At 50.6% G+C, this 18,556-nt stretch overlaps 9 protein-coding genes across 9 annotated transcripts; 6 read left to right on the top strand and 3 right to left on the bottom strand.

Annotated features, from left to right (window-relative positions):
- Positions 1–2,627: 2,627 nt before the first annotated feature.
- Positions 2,628–3,815, bottom strand: PHATRDRAFT_46220 (predicted protein; the record flags this gene model as incomplete). Its single annotated transcript, XM_002180441.1, has 2 exons — positions 3,596–3,815; positions 2,628–3,538 (listed from the first exon to the last, which is right to left on the bottom strand). The coding sequence occupies exons 1-2, from the start codon at positions 3,753–3,755 to the stop codon at positions 2,628–2,630; spliced, it is 1,071 nt and encodes a 356-aa protein (XP_002180477.1). The 5' UTR covers positions 3,756–3,815.
- A 242-nt stretch (positions 3,816–4,057) lies between these two features.
- PHATRDRAFT_27719 (predicted protein) lies at positions 4,058–5,721 on the top strand (the record flags this gene model as incomplete). The annotated part of the gene is made up of 2 exons (XM_002180644.1): positions 4,058–5,449; positions 5,534–5,721. Coding segments are annotated over exons 1-2 (1,518 nt in total), but the record flags the coding sequence as incomplete, so codon positions are not given.
- A 664-nt stretch (positions 5,722–6,385) lies between these two features.
- PHATRDRAFT_46218 (predicted protein) lies at positions 6,386–7,209 on the top strand (the record flags this gene model as incomplete). Its single annotated transcript, XM_002180643.1, has 1 exon — positions 6,386–7,209. One exon carries the CDS (start codon positions 6,386–6,388, stop codon positions 7,115–7,117), a length of 732 nt encoding a protein of 243 aa, XP_002180679.1. The 3' UTR covers positions 7,118–7,209.
- Positions 7,210–7,482: 273 nt separating this feature from the next.
- On the top strand, positions 7,483–7,965 carry PHATRDRAFT_36133 (predicted protein; the record flags this gene model as incomplete). The annotated part of the gene is made up of 1 exon (XM_002180642.1): positions 7,483–7,965. The coding sequence occupies one exon, from the start codon at positions 7,483–7,485 to the stop codon at positions 7,963–7,965; it is 483 nt and encodes a 160-aa protein (XP_002180678.1).
- Positions 7,966–8,411: 446 nt separating this feature from the next.
- Positions 8,412–10,140, top strand: PHATRDRAFT_46216 (predicted protein; the record flags this gene model as incomplete). Its single annotated transcript, XM_002180641.1, has 2 exons — positions 8,412–9,490; positions 9,579–10,140. The coding sequence occupies exons 1-2, from the start codon at positions 8,454–8,456 to the stop codon at positions 10,138–10,140; spliced, it is 1,599 nt and encodes a 532-aa protein (XP_002180677.1). The 5' UTR covers positions 8,412–8,453.
- A 130-nt stretch (positions 10,141–10,270) lies between these two features.
- Positions 10,271–11,268, bottom strand: PHATRDRAFT_46215 (predicted protein; the record flags this gene model as incomplete). Its single annotated transcript, XM_002180440.1, has 1 exon — positions 10,271–11,268. The coding sequence occupies exon 1, from the start codon at positions 11,162–11,164 to the stop codon at positions 10,271–10,273; it is 894 nt and encodes a 297-aa protein (XP_002180476.1). The 5' UTR covers positions 11,165–11,268.
- Positions 11,269–11,695: 427 nt separating this feature from the next.
- On the top strand, positions 11,696–12,799 carry PHATRDRAFT_46214 (predicted protein; the record flags this gene model as incomplete). The annotated part of the gene is made up of 1 exon (XM_002180640.1): positions 11,696–12,799. The coding sequence occupies one exon, from the start codon at positions 11,696–11,698 to the stop codon at positions 12,797–12,799; it is 1,104 nt and encodes a 367-aa protein (XP_002180676.1).
- Positions 12,800–12,810: 11 nt separating this feature from the next.
- PHATRDRAFT_46213 (predicted protein) lies at positions 12,811–15,071 on the bottom strand. The gene has a single exon (XM_002180439.1). It carries the CDS (start codon positions 15,017–15,019, stop codon positions 12,875–12,877), a length of 2,145 nt encoding a protein of 714 aa, XP_002180475.1. The 5' UTR covers positions 15,020–15,071; the 3' UTR covers positions 12,811–12,874.
- A 716-nt stretch (positions 15,072–15,787) lies between these two features.
- PHATRDRAFT_46212 (predicted protein) lies at positions 15,788–18,247 on the top strand (the record flags this gene model as incomplete). Its single annotated transcript, XM_002180639.1, has 1 exon — positions 15,788–18,247. The coding sequence occupies exon 1, from the start codon at positions 15,941–15,943 to the stop codon at positions 18,245–18,247; it is 2,307 nt and encodes a 768-aa protein (XP_002180675.1). The 5' UTR covers positions 15,788–15,940.
- Between the last annotated feature and the right edge of the window lie 309 nt (positions 18,248–18,556).

The raw sequence follows: 18,556 nt of genomic DNA, 5'->3' as shown, positions 1-18,556 counted from the left end.
TGCGAATGATGAAGGAGCATTCTTCGGAAAGTGGATTGGTTCCGGCCTCGATACAGACACCTGTGGGCACTTCGTTTGCACCTCCTAAACCAACGTCCACGTTTTACCCACCGCCATTGGAGGTGCAAAAGCCAGTGAGTCGTTACGTATCATCACCTCCAGCAGTCACAACATCGGGCAGCCAGACTCGTAAATCCAAATCGTCGATGGACGTTTTTAAAGAGATGATGCTTGATTTTCACAACCGAGTCGTCAAGAATATGGAAGAAGTGATGCGATTGCGTTCGCACCGCAGTGGCTTGTTGCAGGAGCGATTCGTTACGGTAGCCAAGGAGCGGTACGCCACGCAGCAAAAAGCACAGGCCGAGTTACAGCTACAGGCCGCTGCGGAAGCGGAAGACTTTGAGCTCGCCGCCAAGATGGATTCGGAAATCCAAGCGCACGAACGGGAACGAATGGAGTACACGTCGATTCTGGGCAATATTGCTGCGGCACTGAAAGAGCTGGACGCTCAGAAGGTCGTCCTGGTTGAGAAGGTTACTCATTGCTTCCCCGAAATTCAGGCTAAGTTGAAGGTATTTCGAGAGGAAGAAGAAACGAAAGAGACGGCGGATACCACGGAAGCTTTGAAGCGATTCTCGGGAACCTCCAAAAGCTTGTCTGCTGAGCACGAACGGTTGCAGCAGGACTTGAAGCACTTGGAGCGTGATGCTCAACTCGTAGCGGATGAACGCAAAGAACTCGAGACAGCCATTTCGGAACAAGCGGGTGAATACGAGCGCCTTCGAGACGAAGCAAAAACTAAGCTGACCCAGGTTGAAGAAGAGATTGAGGAATTAAGGAAAAAGTTGTCGGCTAAAATGGCCGTGGCGTCGCAATTGCGTACAGAAGCCGCCGGACACGATGAAGCGGTATTACGGGTACGCGTCAAGTTTTCAAGGCAGCTGACTCGTGTGCAGAAAAAAGAAGCGACTATCCAGGACAATCGAGAAGAATGGGATCTGGAAAAGAGATCCTACGAGGCCTCAAAGGAAAGGCACGATACCGAAGTGACCGCCCATTCCGAAGCTCTCTTGGCGCGTGACAAATTAATAGAAGCATTGAACACCGAGGTCGAGATGGCAGACACTTTCGAGTCTATTGTTGCAAAGGAAATCGGATTCGAAGCTAGCGCCCAGGAGGAATCGGAAATGGATGACGAACTCGCACAAATGCAGGCGGAAGTCGTCAAATGTGAGGCGGCCGTCAACGAAGCAAAACAGGTCTTCAAAATCATTGTGAATGAGCTTCAAAGCTTGCAAGAAGAAAAGAGCGAGCTGGAGGCTCGCATTCCACAGCTTGAAGAAATGAAAAAAAACGCAGCTGGAAGGCGAGACTTCAAGGTTGCTAGTCAGGCCTCCAAAGACGCTAAAGAGGCTACAGCTCGACTAAGGGAGGTTGAGGAAGAGCTGGCTAATGGTGCTCAAGAAAAAGTCAAGCTTGCCGAAGCCGCTGTTGACAACTTGAATAAAGGTCTACACGACAAGCAACAAATAGCTCACGCTCGTGAAAAGGAATCGGGTTTGAGAGCCATGCGCCGCTTGGCGGACAACATCAAAAGATTGGTCGCGACAAAGGAGAGTGTCTGTAAAGACTCTGACGATCACTCCATTCAGGTGGTTGGTGTGTTTGTTTTGGATGGACAGATCAAAGCTCTTCATATGGAAGGTGTAACCTATGGCGAGAAATATGGCGGATGGGACGAGCTCATGGAGGAGATTGGATTCAACGTGGTTACAGAGGATTCGTTTAAACCGAAACGTCCTTCAAACATAGAATCTTCTCAAGCCGGCCGTTTTCAAGACAAGGAAAGCAAGAATGTCAACGAGAGTGTTTCTGTTGTTAATGAATCAGAACCAACGCAAGAACAAGAGTCGAAAGACGAGCAATTGATTCGATTCCGCCACTTGACTGAAAAAATAAAAGAAGCCGAGGAGAGCATCGAGTCCGCTGTTGCCAATGAGGACTTTGAGAAAGCGGCCGATTGTGATGAAATAATGCAAACTCTTCTGGTTGAACTACAAACCTTTGATCTCACCGATGAAGAAATGGACCGGGCCCTTTCTGAAACTGTTGGACAGACAACTTTGATGAATGATCAGACCCCTGAGAAAGCGGCCAACAAAGAAACCCTTGGTGAAACCGAATCTCGGGAAGAGATATCAGATGAGGCTGGACGTTGCATTGAGGAGCAGGTGGACGGAGAGACTGCAGCCGACGCTGCAATTACCAGCGGGAATGACGTCGGCGATACTTCTGTTCCCGAGGAAAGCCCAGATGAGACCGCTGAAGCAGAGCCGGCTCATTCGTCGGAGACAGCAGGAACAGAAAGCGTGGGGGTAGACGATGAACCGAATGGAGAACAGGACGAGATTTCTGAGAATGAGGATGCCTCTGTCGGAAGCAACGGAGACAGCAGCCCTGCAATACCCACGGACGCTCAAGGCTCGGACGTAGAAGATGGCTTGTGACAAATCAAACGAACACGAGCTAGAAATACTTTGCCGCATACTTGCCTCCACTTTAAATGTAGGATTCGAATCAGTCTGACGATTTGCGGTCGTCGAAGGCTGCTATACTTAGGCTTTTTAAAGAGCATAAAGAGCAGACTCATCATTTGGTTTTGCTGCAATTGTCCTTGTGGCTAAAGCTGCGGCATAACTCACGCTGTTATCCCGTAGGCTTTCAGCAGGGCTGCTCTGTGCATAGCGCACAAATCGCACTCGCAGCAATTCACCGGTTGGATCGGTGTCGTCCTTGTTGCCAATAGTAGTTTCGGATGCAGCAATGGCTTGCATCCATACGGCAATGGCGTGTCGGCCGCAAATGGTGTTGCGTGTGCGTGCCAAGTAATTTGCAAACGCCCCCGGTTGCTGCGCCTCGATGGCATCCATGCCCTGGCGATCCAGGGATTTGATAAATTCGTGAAGAGGCATCGAATCTTTGTAACTTTTTTCTTTGGTAGGAATTGGTTGGTACCGGAACCGTGGACCCCAATGACAAAAATCGCTCGAAACGATTGTCAAAACATCCTCTCGAGCAATAACACGTTGCAACAAGTGCCCGTAGCTTGCTTCTTGTTGGTTCGATAGAGCTCCGCACATGATTGGCAGCACACGAATTGGTTTGTTACTGCCATTGTTGTGCAGTTTTCCACATGCTTGAAGAATGTGGGCTATATACGGATACTGCATTTCACCAGAATGTTCCTCCTCGTCTTCCTTTTGTGACATGACGGTAAAAATAGATTTATTGTTGTGGTTGAGGAGGAGTAATTCTTCCCTAATCCCATCGTCGGTCGCTAAGTTCCCTACCGGTGTGTTGATTGTGTGGGAGTTGGATATAGCACATCCGTCTAGGTAAACATGATGGGATGGGTGCAACACGAGCAAAATTTGAATGGGACAGTCGACTCGCGATAGTTCCTGGAAAAGGGGTTGATATGCGTAGGCCGCAGTCGGTCCGGAATACGAATAGCCCGCGTGTGGGACGATCAAACCTCGCAGAAATATTCGCCCATCGGCACCGCTTGTATTAACACGGCCGTTCTTGGTACTGCTGTCCGAGGCAGCGTGATCAAGGTACTGCTGCAACGTTGTACGGAGGGTAACGGGATCGTTTTCGTACCACGAACCAGCGTGATGGGCACGCCGAATGTATTGGTCACTGGCACATACGGCGTGACTCTTATCGTTCTTGCCGGATACGCTTCCCATCGTTCCTCGCTTGGGCAAAAAACCAAGCTGTGTACACTATACTGGCTTCCAAGGGACCAAACGTTCCGAACGATGATCAACAGTAAAAGATACCGCGACATCAAAGAATTCTTTCTCCCCGTGAGAGTTTCGTTCGTGGACTGCTCGACGCCCTTTGATATTTCAGTCACGGATACGGGAGCGTACAAGATCTCCGTTCGAAATTGTAGTTTAAAACACCCGGATATTCGCTATCACATTCCTGCTCTATTTGTGTGACAGTCAAAAAAGACCTCGACGACGAATGCCAAGATCTTTGGAGTGCTGCCCTACCAACACCTTGGTTCTGACGACAACTACATAAAACTGGTTCCTCACAGTCAGCATGACCGCCACCACCGTAGCTTCGTCGTCTCAGTATTTGGCATTGGCCGAAAAGGCTCGGGCTTTCCTTTCGGCATCGACTGATCCGTTTCACGCCGTCGCCAACGCAGTGGCCAAACTTGAATCCGCCGGGTTTCAAAAGGTTCGTTACGGCAGGAACGCGCTCGCCTCGAACACCGACAACAGACCGAAATTTGCTCCTGGTGGAAAGTACTACTATACCGTACACCATTCAACGCTTGTAGCCTTCACCATTGGACAGCAGTATACTCAAGGTACCGGTGCTAGACAAGCTCATCCCGCCTTTCACGTGATCGGGGGACACACTGACTCGCCCAACCTCAAAGTTAAACCACGATCGCAAAAACCGTCTAAAGGTACCACGTCCGTCGTCCAGCTTGGTGTCGAATGCTACGGCGGTGGTTTGTGGCATACCTGGTTTGACCGAGATCTGAGTATTTCGGGAAAGGTCTTGGTGCGAGAAACGGCTACCGCAGCATCCAACGGAGCAGGACAAGGATCCGTTGTTCAACCGACATTAGTCAAGTTGGAGGATCCGATAGCACGAGTCTCAACCCTCTGTATACACTTACAATCCGCCGAAGAACGTCGAGCTTTTGCGGTCAACAAGGAAGAGCATACATCGCCCACTATTGCGAGCACCGTCCAAAACATGATGGAACCAAACGAGCAACTGGAACAAGGTGCTGCCGTTCAACTCAACGGTTCTACAGGGACTGATTCTTGGCAAAAAGGACAAGAACCGTTGTTGCTACAACGTATTGCCAAGGAGCTCAACATTGAAGTCAGTCAGATTGCGGATTGGGAACTTAGCCTCTACGATACTCAACCTGCCGCAATCGGGGGTATGCACGGAGAATTTCTCTACAGTGCGCGACTGGACAATCTTGCTACCGTCTTTTGCGCAGTGGAAGCATTGACTTCTCATAGTCTGGACTTGTCGACCAGCCAAGATGTAGACATGATTGTGTGCTTTGATCATGAAGAAGTCGGGAGCGTTTCATCGCATGGTGCCGGTTCTCCGGTCATGTTGGAAGCTATGGACCGCGTTCGTGATGGTCTTGGCATATCACCAGACCCTGCTCTCCATGCTACATCCATTGCCAGCTCGTTCTGTCTTTCTATTGACCAGGCACACGCAATTCATCCCAATTATGCATCGAAACACGAAGCCCAACACGCGCCTGTGTTGAATGGGGGGGTGGTCATCAAGACCAATTCCAACCAGCGATACGCTACCAACGGTACCACCTCCTTTTTATTACGGGAATTGGCAAAATCTTGCGACGTGCCCATTCAAGAATTTGCCGGTAAGTGCAACGTACGAGAAACGAAGGAGACGCTTGTTTACCACGATTTCTAACTTTCCCATTCAAATACCTCTTGTCATGTAGTGCGGAACGATTGTCCATGTGGCAGCACAATTGGACCAACCATTTCAGCGCTGACTGGATTGCGCGTGGTGGACGCCGGGATGCCTCAGCTTTCCATGCACAGTTGTCGCGAAATGATGGGTACGAAGGATTTGACGCATGGAGTAAATCTGTTTCGGGCATTTTTCGGTAACTTTCGCAAAATCGATCAGAATTTATCGGGAGACGAGTAGAGGTCGCCGCGCCTGCAGGCATGTGCAATACTGATAGCATTCTCCATACAGAGACTGAAAGACGTCCACGGAAAAGCGGCGGGGCTTTAAAATGTGAGGACAAGCGAAAGTTGGTTCATCTATGGGTTCGAAACTTGGTTCTTAGCGGCCGCTTAGAGATATCTACATCTATACGATAACACAACTGGGAGCACTTATTAGTAGGCTCTTCTTTTCTGATAGCCAACGGAACGCACACCAGTCGACGTATGATCACAGCCTGACAGTGAAAACGAGGAACGAGATGGACACATCTCGATCAGTGAAGTCACTGTCAGCATATTTCGATCCGATGAGATTCACAAAGTAAAACTTTCCGTCCTTCTTTGAGAACAAACCTAAAAACATAAAACGGTATTCATTTGACAGTTATATGCTAGTTTCAGTTGTAGCTATACATGCTCGACACACCTGCAAAAACGTTCGTGTATAGGGGTGACTGCTGGATCCGTTTCAGCCGGTTCAAACACGAGCGCAAGAATGCGAACGCCTTCATCTTTTTGACACAACGTTTCTCATTTGAGATACAGGCTGCCTCTGATGCTCTCCGTAAGATTGCGAATGAAAACAAAAAATTCGCGATGCACAACCAAAAGCAGCCATGACAAAAAAATTATCACTTGTAAAGAGATTAAAGGAAGAGAGGGCGCGTTTTGATGATAGAAACCCTGCCTTGGATCGCGCTCTGAAACTTCACAAGGAGGCTGATGCGATTCAAACAAAGATACGAATGTGGACGACCTTAAAACTAGCCGAAGGAGCTAGTTCCAACTTTCGTTCTGCCGCAGAACTGGAGATTTACGAAGCCGAGGCCCGCGCGGAAGAAAATCGTTTCAAAAAGGAAAAAAACCGACGCAAGCTTGTGGAGGAGCTACGGAGGTTAGAGACTCGCATTGAAAAAATTGTGAATCTCAAAAATGAGGCTGCTGCGCGGCAAGATGCAGACGTCGCGTCACAGATCCGGCAGATCCTACTACGGCTCCAGTCTCGTTTAAAACAATATCAGGAGGTAGTAAATTCATCCACGGCGCCATCTTCACAACAGTCTACCGAACGTTCTGCGTCGACGGCCAAGGTTTCTATCGACAGCAAGGCTGACAAACGGTCCAGTCTAACCGCTCTTGAAAAAGATGCTTCTGACCTCCTTTTACGGATCGAAGAACTACAACTTGTCCGCAAAGCGGCCAGGGCCCACCACGACCATAAAGGGGTGCGGGCAGCCACCAAAGCACTCAAGCGAGCAAGAGAGATGTTGGATGAATGCCGGTCTGATGTTGCTACCCTAAGGACTGCACTCGTTGGCGTGAGCGAGACTGCCTGGTGCGGTTGCTGAAGCTAGAAATGTGTAACGATGATTTACATGATGTCGCTCCATAGTTCGACAAGGATAGCAGTTTTTTTTTGTTAGAATTTACTGTTAACATTAGTATGATCCATAGGACGTGTCACAGGTGTTTTAGCTTTCGAAGTCAAAGTTTCTACTAGCTAAAGATTGCGATGATTTTTTCATGTGCAGGTTTCCTGAGTCACGTGTGAAATCAACATTCGGGAATCATTCGGCGAACTTTGTCGAAGTAAAATATTTTTCGTTGCAGTCATGGTAAAAATAGTAGTAACTCCGGAATGGCCTCTCGACACCGGTGAAAGTGCTTTACGCACAAAACGAAGCTCCTTTCACAAATGAGGCATACAACAGATATGAGAGCTGCATCAACCACTACTGCATCCCTTAAAGATCGCATCAAGGCGAGCGAAAGGCTGGAATGGAGAAAGATCCGGGATCTCGGTAAAGAAGCTGCTGAGCTCGAACTTCATCTACTTCGGTGTGACGACCTGAAGAAGCTTGCCGTTGCCTATTGCGATTTTCCGACTATTCAGCAAACAAAAAAGAAGCTCGGGTTTCTTAAAGCACGGCTGTGTGAGATACGGTCGACCCTTTCCCATCAAGAGAAAGTACTGGAAGAGATGGAAGCTATCTTACAAGAAGAAATCCGTGTACTGGAACGACGGAAGCATCAAGCGCTGATAGAGCATGACTACGAGGCAGCCAGTAAGGCATCAAATCGAATGCTAGCATTTCTCTCTGAATACGCCGTGGTTGAGCAGACCAGTCGGGCTTGCCGGACCTTCAAGACGAAAACGGACCTGGCGAATTGCGGATGCAATGTACACAATATATAGATGAACCTTTGTTATTGTCATCGGAAATTCTATTTCTGCGTACATCGTACTTTGCCTAAGGCATACATAATGTCACGAGATGATCATGGTAACCTCCTCTTATCTGTGAGCAGGATGGGCATCCTCACAGCAAATGTGGCGTTTTTAAAGATACCAAGTTTCAATTGGCCGTCTGTCGGAGAAACTCGTTCGTCGTAAAAAGTGAGGACATCCAGACAGGACAAAACCTAGAAAGGGTCAACGGACGCGTTCTCAAGGAAAGCATAAGTAAACGGCGATTCAAGTGGATTTACTGAATGGCGAGGCCGTTGGAAGCTAGAAACTCTTATCTAATACGGCGCGGCATAGCCTGCTGGCGATCATTGGAAAACGCCCTATCGCCAGTGACGAAGCCGTTGAGATTTACATTGACTTGAGCGTTCGGTGTCCCGCCACAAATTTCGGGTCGCTGATGAGGTGAGATTAGTCAACTTTCAGCGTCGCTGCAGATGCCGGAGCGTCGTCTCAGATCGACAACAGAAATAATCCTGTGTTACCCAGATTCTTGTGTCTCCTTGGGACGAACACATGAAACAATGCCCTTCTATTCTGACACCGAAGGTGCTAAAAGCAATAGAAGTCCCGCCAACCGATCCGTCACCGACGGAAGCGAATGCAAAGAAGCAAATCTTTTGTTGTCGTTGGCATCATCGCACAATAGGGATCACAGGGCTTCGTCTTCCGCCGTGACACCTTCTCCTATGTTTGGGAACGACGATCGTTCGTTTATTTCGACGGAAAAGCAAATTTCATCTTTGGGATCGACGAGCGGACGAAACTTCCATTCCTCGCCATTCGAGCTCCCCGGGCGTCGGTCGTTTCCAACGAACATCAATCGATCTTTAGCCCAGCCAAACTCCGACGACGATGAACCTAGCCCCAATCGAAAATTGAAAGCCGAGGTGGCCGGGATTCTTTCTCAGTCGGCGAAAAAAAGGCGAAAGCAAAAGATACAGGGTGAAAGTCTCAGTGACTCCTCGTACATTGAGTCCGAAATTCACCCCAATCCAAGTCCCGGCCAGCGTGTAATATCTCCCACCTTCGAAACCGGGCGGTACGACGACGATATGACAATTCCGCCTCATGCTATGGCTCCATATCCACCGCACTATGCGTCCATACCGTACCCGGCTCCTTACGGTATGATGCCGATTTACCCACATGGGTACGGCCCACCTACGGCTATGGGATTCGCCCATCCGGGCTATGCTCCGCCATACTACGGACTAATGCCACCCCCGCTACCAGCAGCACATGCAGCAGCTGCTGCGGCCGCTCATTACCATCATCAGCAGCAGCTACAGAAAAGAAATGAAGCGAGTGTCGCAAGTCGATCAAGTCCCCTTTCACGTCCGGATTCTAGTGCTTCTAGTGAATCAGAAAGTGTTTCGTCTGCTTCGTCTTCGCCAACACCTTGCACCAGAATCAGAGGTGAATCTATGAAATGCATCAAAATCGATCGCCCTTTTCCAGGGTATGAATACGCGTAAGTAAAATCTGGGTGCTACCGATATGGTGCACACTAGCACGTTATTTCTTTGCTAACACATATTTTCTCTTTCGCCGATGATTAGTTCTGGCAGAAAAGCCACTCCCTTAGACACGCCGAAAATGCCCGATTTTCAGCGGCTCGTCAACTTTCCTGACTTCTTGTCCAAAAAACAATCGGAGGAAGACAGCGTTGGTCGACGTCCGGTGTCGAACCGTAACAGTGCGAGTCCTCCTCCAGGCAAAAAATACTGCGTCATGTGCGGTCGACTCCGCCTCTGCTCGACCACCGGTCGCTCCCACAACAGCAACGATGCTAAAAAGGAGGAAATCGCCCACATTATTCCTCGTCAGAACAAGGGTGTGTGTACGTCATGCGACGTGGCCGTCTGGTCCGTCACGGAAGTGCCCGGGTTGGATATCAAGTGGTGTAAAGGATGCAAGAATTTTCTACCTTGGGAAAAGTTTGGTGAGAAGGGCCTTGCTACTAAATGCGTGCGCTGTCGTGATCGTCAAAAGGTAAAGTACGCGATAAAAAAGTACGGCAAGACAAAAGGTCAAAAGTCTAAAAACCTGTTTTTGACTGTCGGGGGCGAGGACGACTTGTTGGCGGCTAGGCACTTGAGCTGTCTCCGAGCCTCGCCGTAACAACAGCTTTTATAATGCTATGCTATACTGACAATAGAATAGGTATGAAGAAGGGGTATCCCTACAAAAGACAGTGAATGACTTTATCACGTCTTGATAAAAGTACGGACTTATATTAATGTAAGACTTATTACATTAGTTTCTTTTTATGAAAGTACCGTTTGAGGTAGGTGACCTGCAAATAGGTGACCGTGAAGAGGACTGCGATCGAAAGGTAACTGAACCAGCGGACCCGAGAGTTAATAGATTCGGCTGTCTGCCTCATACGTGTTTCCCTCTTTTCCATGTATTTCATTTCCCGCAGGACTGCGTGAGCGGCTTGAATGGATTGGTCCAGGTTCTTTTCTAGCGGTGTGAGGTGCTTTTCTTTTTCAAACGCCGGTTTCTTGATATCCTCGACATCGATCACATCTTCGCTGACGTAGATACTTTCAAAAATAACTTGAACGGCCTGTTCGTCGTCTTCGTTGATCATACAAATTTCGTAGCCTTCCATGGCGGCGTCGTTCCACTCTTCTTCCTCGTCCTTATCTTTGGGTTTTTGGTAGTTACTGTGTCGAACGTGATTCAGCACGGTTGGCAAAAAGAATTTGGTCCGGTAACTGAACTGTCGAGTGCCTGTGGCACCATTGTCTTCCAAGGTGATGCGCAGCGGTGACTTATTCTCCCCCTGTTCTTGTAGGAACGCGCTCATGGCTTGAGCAACGTTCGCCGGGGCTTCCTGGGGTAGTCGTTTTGCCAATTCCGTGTCTTTTTGCTTGGTCAGTTGGTAGACCTGATCGACGTACCAAGACTCGACCGCTTCGTCGTCGAGTTCGTCTGCGCTGGGGATCGTGAGGAACACCACATGAGCATCATCGTCTTCTGGAATGAGTAGCCGCAGACAACGAGTGGAATCCTCTTCGATTTGGAGAATGACAGGATACGCCACAGTTGACCCCAGCAAGAATGTAAAACACAAGGCCCAAAAACCCACCAGCAACGCCGGTAGTACCGCGTGTCTTGGCTGTGACAATCTCCGCATTATGAGATATACGGACTTTGAAAATCGAAACTGAGCGGAGGTATCGAGCACTGTCGTTAGAAGGAAAAGGTGATGACTAGAGACTTTCGCTGTTGGCGGTGTTGTTGGAACGTAGAGTGTTATTTGGTATTGCAAGAGAAATTCCAGTTCCACATTGTGGGTTGTGTTTTGCTCTGCGGATCACACTTCGCCGCACTTAACAGCCCTGAAGTCTTACGATAGTCAGGGTTGCTTTATGTCGCTCCTGTCCATCTCGCCTACTCGGAAGTGTATCTTACGGTACTCAATGGCCAATGGGATGCGTGGAGCTTACAGTTAGACTCCTTACGCGACAGAAACGGGAAAACCGGATTTTTCGAGCTTCCATGGTCACCGTCACAATTTGCTCTCATAGGGAAGACCATGCGATATCCCATCTATACCAGTACTACTGCCGCCTATCTATCCTTCATTATTTTGGTACCAGCGTTGGCTAGTTCGTTTTCCATAATAGCGAGACCACAGAGAATTGACGCTGTCGGACGAGATAAAATGTTGATGAAGCCTGCCGTGCTTCGCAATACGGCGAGACATTCGACCCAGACAGAATGGGTGCCACTCGATCCCGAGTCTCTCGTGGCTGCGCCTTGTTTGATTGAACAAACGTTGTGCGTAGCGGACGAAAGCGTACATCAACCTCGTCGAGCAAAAGACTTTCACTACGCCAAGGCTGTGCTGGATGCCTGGAAACAGCAAGAATTGGATGAAGGGGATTCCGTTTGGTCCGCTGAAACGTGTCGCGTCCAATATGCGGCCACATACGGAAGCGACAGTGAAAGAGATCCAAACCCCGGGAAACAGCCATCATTACTTCACGGACATTTGATACGCAAAGGCAGCAGTGGCGCGTTAGGTACGCAATCCAGTACACCCCGTCCTGGTATTTTGTTTTTTCATACGGGCGCCGGTCCACAAGACTTATTTTTGTTTTGGAAAGCGGTTGCGTTGGTCCAAAAGTTGGACTGTGTCGTCTTAATAGCTGATATTTTGGGAGATGAAACGGGTTGGGCCTGGGACGCCGATCGGAGCCGGTACCAGCAAGCTCGGGAACACGTGCTAGCCCAGAAGAACACCGACGACCCCAACGACGATGAGTCACGATCACGACCTGAACTGCGAGCACGTATTCGAGCAGCGCTCGATGTGTTGGGGAAACAAGATGAAATCGATACGGATCGATTGGGTGCCATGGGATGGTGTTTGGGAGGATATCCTATTCTCGAGCTAGGACAAATGAATCTTCCCAGCGTCAAGGCCATGGCCGCATTTCATGGCGTCTTTGGCGAAGATGAACGGGCCCACGGCAGCAATCTGCCTTCACCGGAGGGTTCAGCTTCAGGGGAAGGTACGGCTGATATCATCATTTGCCACGGAGTTGAGGATCCGTTCGTGTCGAACCAGTCGTTAGAATATGCTTTAGAAACACTTCAAGCGCATCGCCATCGGACGTCCCTGTTACAACTTTCGGCCAAACACGGATACACTAACCCAGCGCAAGATTTCAATGACAATGACGCCTTTGCGTACAACGCCGAAGCCGCCAATAAGGCTTGGAATCAAGCGGTCAACCTATTTGTGAGAACAGTGGGTGGCTAACGAAAAGTGAATTTTCATATAATCTTATATATATTTATAAATAGTCATTAGAGTCCGAAAATCCGCTACACTATTCTAAATCAATGATTGCTTGTGTTCCAAGTCACTCTCACGCACAATACTTTCCTTCGTATCAATGATACTCTCATCATCGTCCAACACACATCCGCAACTCTTCAGCCATTGCTTACCGATTGTCGCATTTTTTTCGAAACCAAGCTCCTTGAGCGCGAAACCAGTTTCCACCGACGGTCGGTAGGCCTGACAAATACGTTGCAGCGCCTTGAATCGCATGGACGGCACCATGCGATCCATCAAATACTTGCCATGATTGGGACAAGTTTCCCGCAATCGAAAAAAATCGTGGTAATCCGTCTGTGCACAAGCGGCACGAACCTTTAAAGCATGGGCAATGGAAGGATGGGAAGATCGATCTGGCCCCGAGAGCTGTAGCAAGAGATGCAAAAGGTCGGACGAACCACCCTGATAGGACTGGTTGCCCGTCAAAAACACGTAATACAATACCCGATATGCGAGAAATTCATCCTCGTACTGCTGTGCTGCTAGATACTCATCACTGTCATTCCGAAGTAGATCATACAAATACTTGAGCTGCGTCTGGCATTGATTGTATTCGTTCAGATCCCCTTCTTCTAAAGCGATCCGGGCGTGAGTCTCATAGACATCTACGGTGAATGCATTCTGAATGCGCTGTACGGTACAGTCCTGTCGCACGGCCTTCAATTGCGAACAAAACCATAGATAATCTCGTCGAGTTGCGGCAGGTTTTTGTCGCTCCGTCTTTAACTGAGCCACGTGCTTGCGCAATACTTGTTCGGGCCGCACGAGTTCGGCACGCGGTGGAGCGGTCAAACGCAAATAGGATTTCTCCAAGACGTGGCAAGTGCCTTTTACAGTCATAGCTTCGTAATCTTCTTCATCCAGGGGTTTGGTCGAACCACCAATGGCGGCTTTGCCCATGAATCGGTCAAAGCCCGAAATGGCCTGCGTGGTGGTCTGTTGAATATCGTCAATACCACCCGGACCCGAAAAACGACGGGCCCGGACATCCAACGCTAAAGAGGATTGATTGAATCCGTCTTTTTGGCGAGATTTGGAAGTTTGCTGCTGCTGAGAAGAAGAGAACGAGTGAGTGGAATTGTGGGTGATACTCGGACCATAGTAGTTGATGGTGGGATCCACCGTAACGGATGGTGTTTGGACAGAAAAGCGGCGTTTTTTGGGATTCCGCAGGGATTGTGGTGACGCTCCTGCGGCTGACGACGGATACCCAGCTTGAACATTTGTGGGTCCGTAGTACGAAACATCGTTTCTTGTTGGTCCCTGGTATGGATGAGTAGGACGCAACGATGGAGTCGCCGGAACCGAAGTTCTTTCCGGTACGGCGATCAGTTGCAAATTGCCCCATTCCATATCGTGAAAAGTACCTTTTTGTATGAGTCCGGACATGAGTCGTTCGATTTCCGATACCATGGCGCGTTTTTCTGTTTCGTTTCGACATTGCTGTAAACATCGATCCACGTAATCTTTCATGGGAGGTTTCGCCTTTGCTGGAGTAGGGGTCTTTTGGGGAATCGTGTGGGGCTGCTGTACCCTCGGTGGATTGTTCAGTGCGTGAGACGTCGTGGTGGTGGTGGTGGCGGCGGCGGTCGTGGCGGTCGTGGGGGGCGTCGGTGGCAAGGAAAGGGGTGCGGTAGCAATCGTGGCCTGAGGGTTCTGGTGAAAGTAATGCGCGGCGCGGGAACTGTCTTCGGCGTAGGTTTGGCAAGTTCCCGCGTGTTGCATGGCGGTTTGGTAATCCGGACTGTGCGGCGTATAGGTCCGGGCGTGCGCCACGTGTCCCTGTTGTTGTGCGGTCCATGCGTGATAATACTGGGTATACTGCTGGACCAGCGAAACGGCGGATTGTGCCGACGACGACGACGGCATTAGTGACTGTTGTTGGGCTGGATACTGTGAAGGGGTTTGTGAAAGCTGTGGGGGAACGTAGTGATGGTGAGACGACGCCGTACTAAACGAAGAAACGGCGCTGCTGCCCGATGGTGGATTGGCGGATACCCATGCGGTACCGTTCCACGTCAAGTTGTTGCTGTTATTGTTGCTGTTACTATCACGACTGAGATGGCGGCTCGGCTGGGACAACACCGGTTGTGCGTGCGACTGTTGTGGTTGAGCGTATTGCTGGTACTGCTGGTACATGGTGGGTGACGCGATTCTATAAAAGGTGTTTGTGTTTTCCCGGTACAACAATTACTGTGGAGAGAGTGACAAGAGAGATTGTGAGAACGATTTGGTTTTCCTCCCTCCCCCACGCTGCTCACACTTTTCCTACCTATCTACCCTTCCGTCTCGGACTTGCGGCAGCGGCGACGACCAGCTCCTCTGCCACAGAAAAAGACCCGGAATGCTCGACAGGCGGATGGGGTTCGTCCACTCGTCTCGGCGGGTCCCGCGGTCCTTGCGCGCGTCCTTCCGGTACCCACGAACGCAATCCGTCGCGGGGCTCGCCCGCGCGACAATCGCCCTCCGGGGATTGGAATTTAGCGCCAGTGCCAGTGCGTACGATGATCGCCAGGGATCGTCGGTATAGCACGCGATGGGAATTAGAGTACGGCGAGTCGTTTGCGTTGGATCCCGCTTGTCCCCTTCCCTGTCTGAAACTAGTCGGTAGTATCGATCCACACGTATGGGGCTGGCGCGCGCATACCACCGTACCCTCGAGTAGCGCAGGTGTCCGATGCCACGCCGAGCCGATAGGAAGGACTATTGGCGTGCCGGCTCGACAATATATATATAGTATGACTGCACATAGAGAACACACCCACAACGGTCCCACGGTGGCGAGCACAAAAACGGATCGTACACAAGATTGACTCTGGAAAGGACGCCTCTCGATTCCCCCCGTTCCAACCCGTTGTTCCAAACGAGGTAGACGCATCTCCGCGGTTCGAAAAGTCTCTTCTCGATAGGAGTGTAGAGAAACGAACGAAAACACAAGTACTTCCGAGAGTACTTCCGAGACCCAACGTTAGACAGGCAGGCAGGCACGCACCTTTCCTCTTCCTTTCTCCGAACACTTCCCGTTCGTACATCCATTTCCGTTTGTTCGATACTCGTACAATGAATCGTTCGTACGGAATGGCAGCTCACGGAGCGGATGGTCCGGACAGCGACGACGATGACACCATGTCGGATGTGTTCACCATGGATGGGGACTACACGTTGTCCTCCGGGATGCCGCCGCCGCCTGCCACGGAGCGCAGCCATACGCACATTCCCTTGACCGTCGAGTCGCCCTCCGCCACGCGTTCGCAAGGACTGAATCCTTACTCCCCCCGGACGGACGCCGCAGCCTACGACGTGTCGACGGATGACGGCTCCGTGTCGGGCATCGAATCCATGTCGGGCTTAATGACGACCGACGGATCCTACTTTCAAAACGATACCGTCGTGCACGACGACGAAATGTCCTTCCAAGCCAAGGTGCAAGCCGAAACGAACAAGATTCTGAGTGAGTACGACATGGAGGAAGACTTGAATCGATCCGGTGATTCCAAGCTCGGACGCTACCATAACCGTACTTCCGTGTCGGCTCCACGACAAGCCGCGCCCCCCATGACACCCACGAGCTCGATGGACGACGACAGCGACAGCGAGGCCGCACGAGCGAGGCCCGACAACCAGACGCGACACAGCAAAAAGGACCCAAGCTCCGCCGTTGGCCCCCCTCCCGTCTCTTCCAATGGAGCCAGGGGCAGCTCCGTGCGCCATTCCGTGCGATCCCTACGCAAGCAATCCAACAACAAACCCGAGGCGCCAACGAAACCGGCCGTCTACGACTTGTCGACGCCGGAAACATCCCCGACTAATCGTAAAGCGCCGGTTACGCCACAGACCAAGACCCCCCAGCGGTCCAACACCACGGCCCGGCCCCCCAACATGATCGTTGTGGGATCCTCGACTACTACCGAGTCTTCGGAAAAGAACACCCGAGCCGCCGCCGCAATCGGAGCGTCAGCCGCACCCACCAGGAAAGGGTGGTTAGGAAGTCGCTTGAGCTTCGTTATCATCGTGTTGTCGATTATTCTACTAACGGCAATTTGCGTTGCCGTGGGAGCCTTGGTCGCCGCTGGCAATCGCAATAGTGATTCTTCCAGCGCATCTTCGTCAGAAGGGGGCTCGAGCAACGAAATAGGAGCCCCGCCGGTCGATTTCCTTCCCTTCTTGCCGCCGACGACGGCGCCGATAGCTTCCGAAATCCCTTCCACCGGATCTCCGACACCGGAGCCGAGCGCGTGGAATCGTGATGTGTGTGGGATCGATGATCCCGACAAGTTGGTCTTTTTGGGTGAAGGGACCGGTGACCGCTCCTGTGAGTGGTTGAGCGGGCGTCCCAATGTCCGCGACCAATTTTGTCAACCCGGACTCGAGCCTTTTATTTATTGCCGGGAAACTTGCAACAATTGTGGACCGGCAGAGGGCGACACGACGGATGCTCCGACCGCAATGCCTCCGCCGACGAGTACACCCACATCCGAGCCAGTCATGATTACAGCCTTTCCCACCCGGGCACCAACAAGTGCTCCGACGCCGGCGCCCACCTTGGTAGCGACGATAGCACCAGTGATCATTGCCACGCCGGCTCCCATCGCAGTTGCCACCCCACCTCCTACCGGAACGTCGACGGTTGGGTCGGCTATTACGAATGCCGCACCAGCTTCCACAGCCGCAGCCCTGCAAAATCCGGCTTCAGCGCAGTCGAGAGCCTTGGCGTTCGTAGAAAACTCTAGTGCGACAGCGGCTTTGCCAGAAAGCCGCATCGTACAGCAGTTTGCTTTGGCCACGCTGGGCTTTCGAACCGGCCTAGCGGGACGGCGACTCGAGGAAGCTCGTCAATTGCAATCTTGGATGAGCGGCACGAACGAGTGTTCCTGGTCGGGTGTCACGTGTGATAGCCAATCTAGTGTCATCGGAATCAATTTAAGTGGACGAGGCTTGAGGGCATCGTTGCCTGGGGAATTGGCCATGCTGTCGAATTTGGTCACACTCGATGTGAGCGTCAACGAATTTTTTGGTACGATACCCTCGGATTTCGGTAGAATGGTTAATCTGCGTACACTACGCATGGAACAGAATGGTTTGACGGGAAGCATTCCGAATACCATGCGGAATATGCGTATTCTACGTGAGTTTTATGTGGAATGGAACGAGCTCACCGGAGATTTTCCGAACGATGTAGTTTTGGCGATGTCGAGTTTGGAGGAATTAAGTATCTACCATAACAATATCGCAGGGTCTGTTTCGGACGCGGTTTGTGCTCTGGGCCTGGACGAATTGTGGATTGACTGTCGTGAGGTCAATGTCGAAATTGGTTGCTGGACCCGGTGTTTCTTTCAATGTGGAGGGTCCACTGGTGTCGCTTGTTAAGGTTCTTCGATCAGAGGTAATTTGTGCCTGACTGGGTATTATACTGTGAAAAGTAAATAAAAAAATTCGTGAGACAATGTTACTAGCGAGAATGTTCCCATGCGGTGGGTTGTACTGCTGGAACACCCAGACAGCAAGTCCCGCAGTAGGAGAAAGTGAATGCTAGTACGTAAAAACTATTCCTCTCGCGCAAGTATGGAAGGCATGGTGGGTGGGGTTGAAAAATGTCCAACCACGCCAAATGATCTCGCGCGTATTGACCGTCAACAATTCGAATAACAGTCTGCCCGTGGCAGCGAAACTCTAAAC

Source organism: Phaeodactylum tricornutum, chromosome 9 (assembly GCF_000150955.2).
Source record: "Phaeodactylum tricornutum CCAP 1055/1 chromosome 9, whole genome shotgun sequence".
Taxonomy (NCBI): Eukaryota; Bacillariophyta; class Bacillariophyceae; order Surirellales; family Neidiaceae; genus Phaeodactylum; species Phaeodactylum tricornutum.
This window is presented reverse-complemented; position numbering and strand designations above follow the sequence as displayed.